Here is a 17,042-nt window from a genome sequence, read left to right as displayed (position 1 = left end):
AAATAAACATCAAGGACACTTAATGCATGAAAGAATTCCATTTAATGAAATATCATGTAATTGTGAATGGGTAGGGTTAGGATCTTGGTGGTGATTAAAACTATATGTGAAGATGTTTTTAAAATGAGGATATATCTTTTTAAAAACATTGATTTACAAGGTGTGATTTTAGATTCTCTTTACAATGTATAAAATTCTGTGCCAGCAAGTGACTTGCTCCACAGTCCTCCTTAATATCACAACATAATTAGCCTTTTAGAGCAACAGTAGTCTGGCCCTTCAACTGCTAGTTTCTCATCTTATTGTAAGAATTCATCCCAATTGAGAGACTAACAGTAATTATGTAGACAAAAACTATGAAGATATTTTCACACACACAACGCCCTGGCAAGGATTGTCAAAGCTAAAGTCGAACTCTCATCCTCCTGCGTTCTATATTCACCATTCTCCAGCTAAGAGGAGAAAGGGTTTCATCAATAAATGACTATCTATCTGTCTGATGAGCCATACTGACCAGGAAGGTTGCAAATTTTGATATTCAATTTGCGCTATTTCCCTCGTGTTTTCTTTAGAGGGGAGTTTTAGAAAAGAGTAGGGTTGGGCACTGTTTAAGTAACCCAAAAACATTCTCTTGAAGATTACATGCATGAGAACCCACTGGGAAAGGTACAGAAATGAGATCTATGGCTGTTTTAACAATAACATAGAAACAACTTCAACAAATAGTAAGAAAAAAAATTCTGAAATGGGACAAGATGACATTGCAATTCTTAATTCTAAAGTTAAGATTTTATTGTATACAATAATGACAAAAAGGTGAGTTGGAATTAGAACTATGTGAATGCACTGGTTTCTACTGCTTTTCACCACAACTAAAGCAATACATTTTCTGCTGTAACATAGTTGAAGAGAGGCAGAAAAGAATGCAGATAAACTGCTTCACATTTATTTACTAGTTCTGAGAACACAGTCCGTTGGGACTGTGGTGATTTTCCTTTTTATTTTTACTAGTTCGGCTATTATCGTGGCCTACTGTGAAATTATGCAATGTACAAACTTAAAATATACCAATTTTACTGTGCACCTAAATAATGCGCAATTCTTTACCTCCATGAAGAGACAACAGTGAACTTTTTTTAAAAAATTAGTAGCTATGCAAAATAGTTAAAAATAAAATTCATCTTTCTGATGTACTGGAATATCCCAGATTCCTTGCAATTATTCATCTGATTGTTGAAAACATGAATTATTTCAAGTTGGTGCAAAATCAATGTCAAAAGATAAGAGTTTGGGATTTCAGCTGACTGCCCACAAAAACAAAATCAGGAAAATCACAATTTGATTGGTCAGTGAGTAAATGCTATTAGGGAGTATATAAATACATGAAAATTCAAGAAATGTAAAATGAATAAATAAGTTTTGAAAAGATTTATAGCTCAGGTTGAGGTTCTGGATGCGAGTTTGCTTGCGAGCTAGAAGGTTTGGTTTCAGGTGTTTCATCACCATACTAGGTAACATCAGAGTCAAGAGTGTAGTGCTGGAAAGGCACAGCAGGTCAGGCAGCATCTGAGGAGCAGGAGAATCAACGTTTCGGGCATAAGCCCTTCATCAGGAAGGGCTTACGCCTGAAACATGAATTCTCCTGCTCCTCGAATGCTGCCTGACCTGCTGTGCTTTTCCAGCACTACACTCTCGAATTTGACCTCCAGCATCTGCAGTCCTCACTTTCTCCTAGGTAACATCATCAGCGAGCCTCTGGTGAGGCGCTGGTGTTATGTCCCGCTTTCTATTTATGTATTTAGGTTTCTTTGGGTGTTTGGTAATGTCATTTCTGGTTCTTTTTCTCAGAGGATGGTAGATGGGTTCCAAATCAATATGTTTGTTGATAGAGTTCCGGTTGGAATGCAATGTTCCTAGGAATTATCGTGCGTGTCTCTATTTGGCTTGTCCTAGGATGAATGTGTTGTCCTAGTCAAAGTGGTGACCTTCAGCATATGTCTTTTTGTGGCTATGTGACATTCATGAATCCTGGTGGCCAGTTTTCTGCCTGTAGAGTGAACAGTCAGTGGGGAAGTTCAAACCAGTGTCTACAGGAAAACAACACATATAAACCAAATACTCAACTACAGAAGCAATCATTCCCAACAGCCACAAACAAAGCTGCATTAGCTTCATCGAGCCACCACACATTCAACACCGAGGAACTATGAAGAGCAGAAGAAAACCACCTATACAGCTTTTTCAAGAAGAACGGATACCCAATAAACACAGTCGGCCAATTTCCCAGTAACAAACCCAAACAGACAAAACACACCCAAAAACCCTCGCCACTTTATCCTACATCAAAGACATCTCACAAATGACTGCCAGACTACTCAGACCCCTTAATATCATGGTAGCCCACAAGCCCACCAACACACTAAAACAGCACCTAATGAACTTACAAGACCCTATACGAACAACAAGCAAAATGAATGTTATTTTAAAAATATCTTGCAAGGACTGTAACAAACACTACACTGGACAAACAGGCAGAAAACTGGCCACCAGGATTCATGAACGTCAACTAGCCACAAAAAGACATGACCCACTATCACTAGTATCCTTACATTCAGACGATGAAGGTCACCACTTTGACTGGGACAACACATTCATGCGAGGACAAGTCAGAGACACTCACGAGAATTCCTAAAGCATGGCATTCCAACTGGAACTCTATCAACAAACACATCAATTTGGACCTCATCTACCATCCTCTGAGAAAAAGAACCAGAAATGACATCACCAAACACCCAAAGAAACCTAAACACACAAATAAAAGCTGGACATAACATCAGAGCTTCACCGGAGGCTCACTGATAATGTAACCTAGTATGGTGACGAAACATCTGAAACCAAACCTTATAGCTCAGCGAGCAAAGTCACATTCTTAACCGTTAAATTGCTAGCTTTTAGTTGAGAACATAAGCAGACAGGAATTAAGAAGCTGGTGCATCTATGTTTTTGCTAAATGAGAAGGCTCATTGTATTACTAACATTTAAACTATTATATTAAGAGGTGGTATCAAGAAGCATTAATTTTTAAAAATTAAGAAAAGAAGCAAATAGCTAATTAGGATGTGGTGGCAAGAAGCCAGAGCTAGGCATGGCATTAAAAATGGGCAGTAAGAGCAGAGGAAGGACAAAGAGTTCAAAATATCACAAAGAGTGACATGAACATAGTGGAAGACATTAATTGGTGAGTAACTACTTTCTAAGTTCACGTCTCCAGTTTGTAAAAAAGACTGTAAAGTAATATTAAGGCATAGGAGGGCAATTCAAACATGTGTAGCATACATCATGTGATATGTGGGAAATCATTCATTCATCCTGTGGTCTAAATGATCACGTGGAGGAAGTTACCAAATATAGAAACCCAACCTTCGAGTTTCAAAAATGTGAATGATGACTCTAGTCATCGCAGCAAAGCTTAGAACTACAAAGATAGCACATTTAGGGAGGTGGTCACACAGGCAAGAAGGGACCTGGATGATCATCAGGCAGCTGAGGACCACCAGACAGGTGCAGGAGTCCCCTGCACTCACTAATCTTCCACTTAGCATTCGAGTGAGGGCAATGACTTATCAGTGGAGTGCAGCCAGGACTAAATCCATGGCACCAAGAGTGGCTCAGCAGCATAGGGAGGGGGAAAAGAACAGCAATTGAAGTAAGAGATTCAGTAGTTAAGGGAACAAACTGGCATTTCTGTCACCACAGATGTGAGTCCAGGATGATAATGTTGTCTCCTAGGTGTCGAGGTCAATGTCATTGAGTGGCTGCAGGATATTCTTCTGGCGGAGAGAAGAGCCTGGATGGCACAGTCCATATTGATACCAATGGCATAGGTAGAAAGGTGGATGAGGTCCTGAAAGGACATCCAAGAGCTATCAAAGATTAAAAAGCAGACTTCAAAGGCAATTTTCCCAGTGCCACAAATTAATGAGCACAGAAATAAGAGAAGAAAGCAAACAAATGTGTGGCTGGAGAGATGGCACAGGAGGAAAAGTTTTAGATTTGAAGCATTGGAACCAGTTCTGGTTCAGGTGGCAGCCAATAAATCTCCCACTAAAATGTGAGACGTTAACTGGAAGGACAGATTACATCTTATCAGAACCAAGACCAAATTCCAAACTGGGAGATTTGCTAGTGCTTTTGCAGAAGCTTTAAACAAGCTTGTCAGGGTGGGGAAACTGACAGAGAACGCAGTTAAAATAAAAACATAGTTAAAAATCACACAACACCAGGTTATAGTCCAACAGGTTTAATTGGAAGCACACTAGCTTTCGGAGCGACGCTCCTTCATCAGGTGATAGTGAAGTGCTCAATCCTAACACAGAATTTATAGCAAAAATTTACAGTGTGATGTAACTGAAATTATACATTGAAAAATTGATTGTCTGTATTAGAATACAGTGATAGTTTCACTTCTTTCATGTGTAAATCACAAAACCTTTTTTTTAAAAAGTTGCATTCTCGGGTTAGCTGTTAACAATGGTGATAGCTAGACAATATGTTGAAGATGTTGAAGACCCACATGCACACATATATTTTGTTGAGTGAATTTGTACTTGCAGGGTTACATTGTACTTTGCTCAAAAACTGCATGCATTCATGTAGAACTCCGTTACCTCACTTTTTAGATTAGAATCAATCTAAACGTCATGGCATAGACAGAGAACACAGGGGGCCAACACCTTCAACAAATTGTCTAGTTATCACCATTGTTAACAGCTAACCCAAGAATGCAACTTTTAAAAAAAAAAGCTTTTGTGATTTACAAACTGAAAAATAAACACATGAAAGCTAACATGCAATAATGCCATTAGGAATGCTAATGACATACTGACTTTTAATGAAAAAATGATCGGAGTACAGGAATAAAAATGTCTTGTAATTTTATAGAAGCCCGGCAAGATAGCACTCAGTATTATGTACAGCTTGGTCTTCTTATCCGAGGACATAGCTGCTTTATATTATCAGAAAAAGGGATAGGCATTTAGGGCCTAGTTGAGAAAGAATTTCTATGTTCAGATTGTGATGAATGTTTGGAAACACAGATTTCCATAAATGACTATGGAGGTTCAGACATTGATCTTTATCTTGAATGTATTCAATAGATTTCTAGATATTATAGAAATTAAGAGAAATAGGAATAGTGCAGAACATGGAATTGAGGTAGAAGATTAGCCATTACCTAGTTGAATGGCAGAGCAGACTTGAGGGGTGGAATGGCATACTCCTGGTCCTATTTCCTACATTCCTATGGACTGACAATGTGCTCTGTAGGAGTATTCTGTATATCCAATGAAGAAATAAATGAATGTAGCAGAGAAATAAATCAAGGCAGAAGAAAATTCAAACGTTGGAAAATATTTCATCTCGCTTTAAATTTAATGCTATTGAATTTTAAAATTCCATGTTTTGTGGCCACTTACACTAAGGTTTTAAGGAGCTATAACTCTTCACTGTGTCATGGCAGGAACTCACTGTGACACATTACTGCATACGTCCTCCCAGATTAAGTATGACACCATTGGTTGATTCCAAACACAAGGCATTTAATACACTGTAATTGCTTATTATTAAATATCCTGAAATCATCAAGCTTAAATATGTGTGTGCATGCGTGTTGCGTGAGTAAACATGGAAGAGATGTTTAGTCCAGTGTGTCCATGTTCAGTCCAGTGTGTCTATTCTTTTCTAGAAAGTTCCAAAACCTAATCCCATTGTTTCAAGCTTTAACCATAACCCAATATTACTGGCTTCAAATATCTGTTAATTTCTTCCTTAAAAACACAATTGTATTTGCCATGCTCACGATCAAGATTTCTCAACCTCTCTCCTCACCCCTAATTTCAAACAGATGGCACTGAATCACTGACATTTCGAACTGGGTGAGTTACTTTTTTTCCTATGAACGCTATCAAAATTTTTCATAACTGTAAGGACCTATATTAAGTTTACCTTTACCCTTCTCTTCTTCAATAAGATTAATCTTTGCATATTCAGCTTTCTCAATTATTATACTATACCCAGAATTCAACTAAACATATGCTACAATGTCCTTTCTATAAATCATAACATAACAAAGGTAGTTTATAGTCAAAAACTGCCAGGGCAGATCCAAGTTCCACTTTTACTTTCTTCAAATTTTTTTACCTGTTTCTCATATTCCTTGAGCAGCTTGGAGGTCAAATGTGTTGCCGTGCTTAATTCATTCTGCAAAAGAAAACTCAGATCAAAATTTCTGGCTTATTCTCCCTTCACTTCTTGCAAGAATGTGTTCTTCAGCAACCTCACCAAATTTCCCAAAACAGTGAGTATATGTTTTTCATTCTTGTACTTGCCAGTCAGTTTTTTTTTCACTCAGTCATTCTAATGGATCAAAAATTATGGCTTGAGAACAGAAGCAAACACCCTGGTTCAAATGGCACTACTCTACCTGGCAGTGCAAAGCAGCATACCAGAGCCTGGTGATGTAAGCATATATGTACGCATTTTTTAAAAGTGTGGAACACAGCCAATTGTGTTTTACCCCGTCACAGTCAAGGATAATATAGCACCTTACATATTGCTGTCCAAGATCATCTGGCTTAGTGGAGATGAAGTTTCAGACTTCTCTGCTGTCTATATAGATCATGCTATAATGAGTACTGTCTTTGTCAACAATGTCACTGTAGATACATTAAACCTAATTAAAAATCCAGTAATATTCACAAGGTAGCTCCCTTCAAATAAAAAACAAAATATTTCCAATAAAAGAAGTCTCAACAAGAACCAAAGACAGCAGAAATGAACACAGATCAAACAGTATTTGAGGAGAGGAAGAGTTAACATTTCATGTCATTGATCTTTTATTAGATCGCAGATTACAACAACTAAAGTCTGTGTGCAGGTAGTAAATATTTGCATGTGTTAATTCCATCTCATCTTGTCCCTTCTCCCTTTCCTATTTTTAACTCTTATTTTTATTGTTACTGTTTCCTAAAATGTATGGGCATTCTGCTTCAATATGTTCAGAACACAAGTAAAGTCACCAAGTCATAAATGTGACGCAATTCAATGCAACATACTAACTGGGTGCTTAAGAATAATATAATAATTCAGCTGATAGTCCATCTCCACTTCCCTGTTTAAAACTGCAATCATAGCTACTGGCACTGTGTTGTTACCAAGGCATATCACTGGTAAGCAAATTTCAAGATTCCTGATCATTTGACAAATGGCAAACTGAGAGCCTACTGCTGTGCTAATAAAAATATTGGACCTGCCAAGGGTGCTGGCCACAACTGAGTACTCTACACATAGTCATAGAGATGCACAGCATGGAAACAGACCCTTCGGTCCAACCCGTCCATGCCGACCAGATATCCCAACCCAATCTAGTCCCACCTGCCAGCACACGGCCCATGTCCCTCCAAATCCTTCCTATTCATATACCCATCCAAATGCATCTTAAATGTTGCAATTGTTCCAGCCTCCACCACCCCCTCTGGCAGCTAATTCCATACATGTACCACCCTCTGTGTGAAAAAGTTGCCCCGTAGGTCTCTTTTATATCTTTCCCCTCTCACCCTAAACCTATGCTCACACTAAAATATTTGCTATAAGGCTCTTTAGGTACAATGTTGCTGAGTTTTCACAATTGCAGTAATATCTTTGCTTTTCAGTATGACAAAATCTGCAGCTAGAGGTTAGGTTTTAGTTTTTTTGGAAACAACACCATCTCTGGGTGTTCGTCCACATTTTTCAAGCTTCACTGACCACAATATAACTGCAACTACCGCAACACACGTTTTTATTGCTTGTTAAAATTTTTAAAATCTGGTTGTCTACTCATCCTCCATCACAATGTTCTCTCTCCATATCTGCTGCCTAAGTATTTCTAGAATTTTGTTTATACTTCAGATGTTATCATTTTTTAATATCTGATTTTGAACCCCCCTCTTTCATCTCTCTTTATCTGTGTATCCCTTTATTGAATATTCAAATAATTTTGAATTAGACTAGTTCATTGTTTTATATTAAACTGCATATCAAGTAAGCATGTAAGCCCACCTGAGTTAATATCTTTTTTTAAGAAGTATGAATGTAAAAAAGGCTTGAAATATATATTCCTGCCTTAAACATGTTCTTCACTTCCTTCCTTTTGTTAGACAGAAAGCATAATATTGACAAAAAAAATGGAAAGAACTGTGGATGCAGGAAATCTGAAACAGAAGCAGAAATTGCTAGAAAATCTCAGCAGGTCTGACAGCATCTGCGGAGAGAAATCAGAGTTAACATTTCAGGTTCAATGACACTTCTTCAAACTGTTTGTAATAAGGACAACCCATTTGGTGACCACTTTGCAGAACATCTTCGCTCAGTATCAAGCATGATCTTGAGCTACTTATCCTTGTTAGTTCAATTTTGCACTTTATTTCTACCCTGACCTTTGCTTCACACACAGTATTCCAATGAGACTCAATGGAAACTCATAACAGCAATTGACCTTTGACGCTACACTCTAAAGTCTATGTTCGGAAGAATTTTAGGTTATACGACATGTTTTGAGATTTTCTTCCTTCTCATTTATTTCTTTACTCCTTTATTTTGTATTCAGAGGATTGCTATCCAGTCATTCACACTACGTCTGAAACAACTTGTGCAATTGACCCATTACTATTCTTTTTCACTTGTACAATGACAGTTTTTACCATTAATTTCCATACTCTCTGCCCTATCACAGACTTTATCTATTAGTTCAATTTGCCTCCTGCTCTCTTTTACTTACTCAAAACCTATTTCATCAGAACTGAAGAAAGTTAGAAGCACAAGGCACAGACTGGAAATGTTAGTTCTGTTTCCACAAATGTTGTCTAGCCTGCTGAGCACTTCTAGTTTTTATTTGTTCAATTTTTGTCTCTTTTCAGTTAATCACTTACAATCTTGAAAACATTACCTATTATATTAATTGGTGAATTTTCAATCAATCAGTGTATTTTGTTTCAATCACAAACAGAGAATGCTGCAAAAACTTAGCCAGTCTAGCTCAATCTATGAACAAAGAAACAATTCAAGTCCACTATGATGATTCTTATTTTGTTAATATTATACAAGTTAGTGCATTTATAATTCAAGCTGACTACTAATACGCTTGAAGCATGTTTAGACTTGTGTTTTGAAGGTAGAGATTTACAAGTTAGCTCTACATCTTCCTCTCAAACGATTCACTTTTGCCTGTCTAGTGACTCTGTTTAACCACTGAATAACTGAACCACACAGACCCAGGAGTTCCTACTAAGATCATTATCAGTCCCAAGTTAATTAGTCAGTGCTGAGGATGGTCAGGTCACTGGAATTCACTTCCCTGCCATTGCAAGAAGGAAAAAAAAATGCCAGTGTGTGCAAAATATGTGACTGCCTGAATAGGTTTGTCAGTGATGCCTCCATTCTCACTAGCTTATCAATAACATCAACTGTCAAAATTTGGTGTACAAATATTCATTTTAATGTGGCAGAGGTGACTGACACCATACTGCAGTATGGACTAGATGCCTTCAGACTGAAAAGGTATATCTGCTTTGGTGTACATCCGCTTTGGTGTATATCCAATGATACTGGTTGAAAGTACATCGTTGTATGTCTGAATGACATGGAAAAAAGTGAGAGTGATAAGTCAAGCCCCAGCATTTATTGTCTATTTTTGTTCTGGAGAAGGTGATGATTACTCATCAGCCAAAATAATTCTAAAGGGTTGGATATTTCTCTCTCTAACTGGAAGATATTCAACTCCTTACGCTAAACCATCAATGGTGAGTATAAGCTTGCTAATTGGTGAATAAGCAATTGTGTTAACTTGTGTTCACACAGCCATCACATCATCTGGAATAGGAGCTGGTTTCTCCACTTGAATTCAGAGAATGTTGGAGACAATTGTTGCACTCCTTTCACTATGCAAACTGAGGTTACATTTCACAAAAAACAAGTAGCTTACAGTAAATTTATTATTTATGCCATCACACTCTAGAAATTGCTCTTCAAACCCATACATCTATCTCCGATCCCTCTTTCTTTAAATCCTTTGACCAAGCTTTTTATCATCCCACCTCATATCTCTTCCTCAAGCTTAGTATTTGTTTTCCCTCTTTGAAGTGATATGGAATGCTGTACCACTTTCAAGGCATTAAAGATATTAATTATGTTGTATTAGTTCTGCATGTTTGTGTCCACTTGTCAGCAAGTGGCTGAAGAGAAAGAAATACTTCAATATTGCTCAGGAAACTCATCTTGTACTGAGCAGTCACTATCTTTACTTTTAGGAAATATTAAGAAAATTTGTTGTCTACGTTGTCATGAGTATGAGGCTGGATGATGAGTAGACATAACAATAAAGAAAAAATCAAAGGACAAAGGAAAATATAGGGTGGGAATCAGGTAGGCATATCAAAATATTCAAGGAACTTGACTCTGAAAATACCCATTATGCAAAGGATAGTTTTACAGAAAGTAGTCAAAGCTGTTTGCCATTGTATTCCAGCACACACATTTCATTTTATGCAGATCACCAGTAGGTAATGTCCTAGACTGATAACTTATGATACCTGTGCATCATAAATCCTCTTCATGGCATTGTAAAGTTGGTTGGTATAATTTGAGATGGCAGCAGCATCTTCTTCAAACACTCCCAGCAGTGAGCGCGTCTATCCAAAATTTAGAAAAGTAAAAGCTGAGTTTGTCAACAGAAATATCTGGCTTTTGAAACTGTAATTCATGTAGGTTAATCAATACATCTCTATCACGTAGCAACAATGTAATTGATCTGTTTAATTCAATAAAACATACATGCACTATCTACAGCAAGGTTCTGCTGCGATTTATAGTGAGAACGATGATCTTAGTAAGAACTACTATTGGCTAATACTTCAGCTACAGAACTGGCTTAGTTCACTATTTTTCTTTAAATTGAAGGGAATGTTCCACCGTCAGAGGGGTTATGATTAGATTAGATTAGATTACTTACAGTGTGGAAACAGGCCCTTCGGCCCAACAAGTCCACACCGACCCGCCGAAGCGCAACCCACCCATACCCCTACATTTACCCCTTTAACCTAACACTACGGGCAATTTAGCATGGCCAATTCACCTGACCCGCACATCTTTGTGACTGTGGGAGGAAACTGGAGCACCCGGAGGAAACCCACGCAGACACGGGGAGAATGTGCAAACTCCACACAGTCAGTCGCCTGAGTCGGGAATTGAACCCGGGTCTCTGGCGCTGTGAGGCAGCAGTGCTAACCACTGTGCCACCGTGCCGCCCTTATATTCCAGATAATATGTTAACGAAAGCCCTTTGCACGCTCAGGTAAATTTAAACATTACCAGAGCACTTTTTGATGGGCCATAAAGTTCACTATGTGCTGGAAGAAACTGAACCCTCTATCATCAGCTAAAACAATGCTCTAATGTATTTCATTGCTGCAGTGGGAGCTGTTATGTTCAAAAAGGCTCCTGTGGTTCCTACTTTAAAAGTGACTTAATTGGTCATAAGTGTTTTGAGATAGCAGTAGCAAACTTTTCTCAACCGATCAGCTAGGCCAAAATGTACTTTTGGCATTGTTAGATATATGATCATTTATGACTTATTGCTCTTGAAAACAAATCAATATCCAATGGTATGTCACTTTCAAACATACATCAGTACAGCACAGAAACAGGTCCTTTGGCACATATCTGTGCTGGATATGATGCCATTTTAAGCTAATCCCATCTACCTACACATGTTCAGTATCACTCTGTTCCCTACCTACCTGTCTGAATGCCTCTCAAACATCATTATCATGTCTGCTTCTACCACTTCACTTGGCAGTGCATTTCAAGCCCCTATCACCATCCAAAAAAAACTTGCCTTGCACATCTCCTTAAACTTTCTCCATCGCACCTTAAATCTATATCCCCTAGTATTTGACATATGCCCCCAATAATATTCATTCTGGGAAAAAAAACTTTAACTATCTATCTTATGCGTAACTGCCATAAATTTGTAGACTTCTCAGAGGTTGCTCCTCAGCTTCCAACACTCCAATGAAAAAAAAATCCAAGTTTGTCCTACCTCTCCTTAGAACTAATAGACTCCAATCTGGGCAAAATCCCAGTAAACCTCTTTTGCACCCACTCCAAAGCCTCCACACCACTGCTATAGTGTGGTACTAGAACTGTACATAATACTCTAAAAGTGGCTAAACTATAGTTTTATACAAAAATAGAAATTGCTGGAGAAACTCAGCAGATCTGGCAGCATCGTGGAGAGAAATCAGACCTTACGCTTTAGGTCAAGTGACCCTTCCTCAGATTTACAGCATCAGCAGTTCTTTCTGTTTTTATAAAGTTTTATACAGCTGCAACATGACATACCAACTTATATACTTAATACTCTGATCAATGAAGGCATGTGTGCCATACGCCTTCTTTACCATCTAATCCACTTATGTTGCCACTTCTAGAGAGCTATGGATTTGCACCCCAAGATCCCTGTGTATATCAATGCCCCAAGGGTTCTGCCATTAACTATATACTTTCCTTTTGCATTTGATCGCCAAAATGCTTTACCTCACACTTGTCCAGATTAAACTCCATCTGCTATTTCTCCAACTGATTTCTTTCCTGCTGCATCCTTTGACAATCTTCGTCACTATACACAACTCCTCCAATTTTTATGTCATCTGCAAACGTACCAATCAGAATACCTATTTTTCATCCAAATATATAGAAGGCCCCAGCACTGATCACTGTGGAACACCACTGGTCACAAAAAAATACCCTTCCACAACTACTCTGTCTTCTATGACCAAGACAAAACCAATTTACTAACTCATCAGGGATCCCACAATAGATAATCTTCCAAACCAACCTACCATGATGCACCTATAGAGGGTTATCAGATAAAATGAGAGTTTCAAATGAACTATAAATACCAGCCAGTTTAGCTGACAAACCTGTTTCTGTGTTGTATATCCTGTGCAATCTGAAATGTATTACTTGAAAGGGTGGTCAAATCATTTTCCATCACAATTGGATATGCATTTAGAAATAATTCATATGCAAGAATATAAGGAGAAAGCTGGGACAAGAGCTGGGACAAATTAGGCATTTTTTTCCAAAGTGATGGCATAGGCATGGTCATTAAGGAGGCAAAAGTGAGGACTGCAGATGCTGGAAACCAGAGTTTGGATCAGTGGTGAAAATGTGTTGCTGGAAAAGCGCAGCAGGTCAGGCAGCATCCAAGGAACAGGAGAATCGACGTTTTGGGCATAAGCCCTTCTTCAGGAATCCTGAAGAAGGGCTTATGCCCGAAACGTCGATTCCCCTGTTCATTGGATGCTGCCTGACCTGCTGCGCTTTTCAAGCAACACATTTTCAGCTCTGATCTCCAGCATCTGCAGTCCTCAATTTCTCCTCTTTGGATCAGTGGTGCTGGAAAAGCACAGCAGGTCAGACAGCATTCGAGGTGCAAGAAAATCGATGTTTCGGGCAAAAGCCCTTCATCAGGACATTAAGGAGTTCAGAGGAACAGATAGGTCTGGGGTACCTGTCCATAGATTCCTAAAGGTGGCAGATCTGTTAATAGGGGAGTTACAAAAGCCTATGGGATAGTTGTGGCATAAGTTATAAGAGTGCAGAGGTTTTGTTGGAGCTATATAAAACTTTGTTAGGCCAAAGTTGTACTGTATGAAGTTCTGATAACCATACTACAGAAAGGACATAATTGCACTGCAGGGATGCTCAGAAGATTCACTTGGATGTTAACTGAGATGGAGCATTTTAATCATAAAGAGAGGCTGGATAAGTTCAAAGTTTTTTTTCTTTAGAGCAGAGAAAACAGAGAGGTCCTTATTGCAGTGTGTAAGATTATAAGTAGAAAGCAACTGTTCTTCTTAGTTGACGGATCAATAACAAGTTGATAGTCAGGAGACACAGAGGACTTCTTTTCACCCAGAGGGTGGTGAGGTCTGGAATGCATTGCATGGGAGAGTAATTGATGCAGGAACCCTCAGAACCTTTAAAACGTACTGGGACGATCACTCAGTGTCATAACATTCAAGGAAAGTGGGACGACTGTATCTGGAATCATTGAATACCTACAGTGCGAAAACAGACCATTTGGCCCTATCTTTAGGGTAGTTTTTGGCAGCACAGACCCAATGGACCATTGGGTTTCTGTACTGTATGATTCTGTTATGTTGAATTGACCCTCTTCTGTGCTGACATTCTATATTCTATGCTAGTAGAAAGTAAGGGCTGCAGATGCTGGAGATCAGAGCTGAGAATGTGTTACTGGAAAAGCGCAGTAGGTCAGGCAGCATCCAAGGAACAGGAGAATCGACGTTTCGGGCATAAGCCCTTCTTCAGGAATGAGGAAAGTGTGTCCAGCAGGCTAAGATAAAAGGTAGGGAGGAGGGACTTGGGGGAGGGGCTTTGGAAATGCAATAGGTGGAGGGAGGTCAAGGTGAGGGTGATAGGCCGGAGTGGGGTGGGGGCGGAGAGGTCAGGAAGAAGATTGCAGGTTAGGAAGGCGGTGCTGAGTTCGAGGGATTTGACTGAGACAAGGTGGGGGGAGGGGAAATGAGGAACTGGAGAAATCTGAGTTCATCCCTTGTGGTTGGAGGGTTCCCAGGCAGAAGATGAGGCGCTCTTCCTCCAACCGTCGTGTTGCCATGGTCTGGCGATGGAGGAGTCCAAGGACCTGCATGTCCTTGGTGGAGTGGGAGGGGGAGTTAAAGTGTTGGGCTACGGGGTGGTTGGGTTGGTTGGTCCGGGTGTCCCTGAGGTGTTCTCTGAAACGTTCCGCAAGTAGGCGGCCTGTCTCCCCAATATAGAGGAGGCCACATCCTCTATATTGTGCATGTGGCCTCCTCTACAGTCCTTGGACTCCTCCATCGCCAGACCATGGCAACACGACGGTTGGAGGAAGAGCGCCTCACCTTCTGCATGGGAACCCTCCAACCACAAGGGATGAACTCAGATTTCTCCAGTTTCCTCATTTCCCCTCCCCCCACCTTGTTTCAGTCAAATCCCTCGAACTCAGCACCGCCTTCCTAACCTGCAATCTTCTTCCTGACCTCTCCGCCCCCACCCCACTCCGGCCTATCACCCTCACCTTGACCTCCCTCCACCTATCGCATTTCCAAAGCCCCTCCCCCAAGTCCCTCCTCCCTACCTTTTATCTTAGCCTGCTGGACACACTTTCCTCATTCCTGAAGAAGGGCTTATGCCCGAAACGTCGATTCTCCTGTCCCTTGGATGCTGCCTGACCTGCTGCGCTTTTCCAGCAACACATTCTCAGCTATATTCTATGCTACCCAACATGCAAACAAAAGGGAGCAGTCCGTACCTTAAGAATAAACTGATACTTTTGTTTAAAGATAGCAGCACAAATAAGTTATACTTAAGGTTATTCAAAATAACACACAACAAATATTCTGCAGTTAACATATGGGAATTGCCTGTGTAAAGTGAAGTAAACTAAGGGGAGATCTAATAGAAACTTACAAGATAATACATGGCTTGGAGAGGGTGGACGCTAGGAAATTGTTTCTGTTAGGCGAGGAGACTAGGACCCATGGACACAGCCTTAGAATTAGAGGGGGTAAATTCAGAACAGAAATGCGGAGACATTTCTTCAGCCAGAGAGTGGTGGGCCTGTGGAATTCATTGCCACAGTGGAGGCTGGGACGCTAAATGTCTTCAAGGCAGAAATTGATCAATTCTTGATGTCACAAGGAATTAAGGGCTATGGGGAGAATGCGGGTAAGTGGAGTTGAAATGCCCATCAGCCATGATTGAATGGCGGAGTGGACTCGATGGGCCGAATGGCCTTACTTCCGCTCCTATGTCTTATGGTCTTAAGTCATTCCTAAATCAATAATGAGATTCTTATATTGCTTACTACAGAAAAACAAACGTCGATTTATGTGGCAGCGTTAAGTACTTTGTAACCACTAAAGGCCACTGTAATGCCACATTCGGCTTGCACACAGCATGATTCCCACAAACAGCAGTGAGGTTTACGATCAGAATCTGTTTTTGGTGATGATTGTTGAGAGTTAAATGCTGTTTTGGATAGGTCACGGAGGAGAACGCCTCAATTCTAGCGCCAGGGCGACCTCGAGGTCCAGCTGAGAGCAGAAGGGACTTTTTGTTTTGATTGTCATTTGTAAGTGGCCGCCCAGATTCCGAGCGTGGAGTGTGAAAGTTGACTGAGAGACAGTACGATCAGTGAGTTCACTGACATACCCTCAAAACTCAAACAGGCAAAAAGGCCGGACAATTGTCCAGGGGTTGTTTAGCAAAGCACCGCTTTGGATCAGAGTAAGATGCAGGCTTTACAAAACAAGCCTTAGATTTCATTGACATTCGTCTCCAATATCCTCCGTAAGTTTCACCCCAGGTATTCCTGTCACACAGCAGATGCCTTTGACTCAGTGCAATCACTTTCCCACGCCACTTTAAAACTGTTTATTCCAATTAACATGAAGAGTTACGTTAAAGGTGAATGGGCCTTTGCTCCCAGGCTGACAGCTGATCGAGTGCCAGCAAGCCGCCTGATGGGTGGGGGCTCGGCTGCATTGGCTTGTACCTGCGGACTGTCTTCCAGAGTCTCCTCGATGGGCAGTTTTTCGATCCCCGGCATCTCTGCGGCCTCCGTCTCAATCTCCGCCTTTCGCTGCAAACTCGGAGGCAACGAAGCATCGAGACTTGGAACGTCACTACGTCACAGATGGAACGCGTCAGCTGACGTCCCGCCCCCGCGTCCGCAGCTTTCACTGATTGTCTGTTTCCACCGTCAATCATCAATGCCAACTTCCGGTGTGGGCGTGTTGATGACAGGGTTCAGTTTGGGACCAAGTGGGTAGAGAAGTTGTAGTTTACCGTCCGTTTTTATAAACTGGATTAGATTAGATTCCCTACAGTGCGGGCCCTTCAGCCCAACAAGTCCACACCGGTCCTCTGAAGAGTAACCC

At 40.3% G+C, this 17,042-nt stretch overlaps 1 protein-coding gene across 1 annotated transcript in view; it reads right to left on the bottom strand.

Annotated features, from left to right (window-relative positions):
* appl1 (adaptor protein, phosphotyrosine interacting with PH domain and leucine zipper 1) overlaps nucleotides 1–16,781 on the bottom strand; it is a 70,451-nt gene extending 53,670 nt beyond the window's left edge. Inside the window, exons 1-3 of the mRNA XM_043708116.2 lie at nucleotides 16,658–16,781; nucleotides 10,626–10,724; nucleotides 6,199–6,258 (exon numbers count right to left, since the gene is read on the bottom strand). Of these exons, the coding sequence (XP_043564051.2) occupies nucleotides 6,199–6,258; nucleotides 10,626–10,724; nucleotides 16,658–16,711 (213 nt within the window). The 5' untranslated portion in view covers nucleotides 16,712–16,781. The remainder of the gene's footprint in view (nucleotides 1–6,198; nucleotides 6,259–10,625; nucleotides 10,725–16,657) is intronic.
* Nucleotides 16,782–17,042: the final 261 nt, after the last annotated feature.

This window comes from Chiloscyllium plagiosum, unplaced genomic scaffold, assembly GCF_037043375.1.
Source record: "Chiloscyllium plagiosum isolate Xiang-an unplaced genomic scaffold, Cpla_swu_hap1 HiC_scaffold_14, whole genome shotgun sequence".
Taxonomy (NCBI): domain Eukaryota; kingdom Metazoa; phylum Chordata; class Chondrichthyes; order Orectolobiformes; family Hemiscylliidae; genus Chiloscyllium; species Chiloscyllium plagiosum.
Note: the sequence above shows the minus strand (reverse complement) of the source record. Positions and strands in the feature narration are given on the sequence as shown.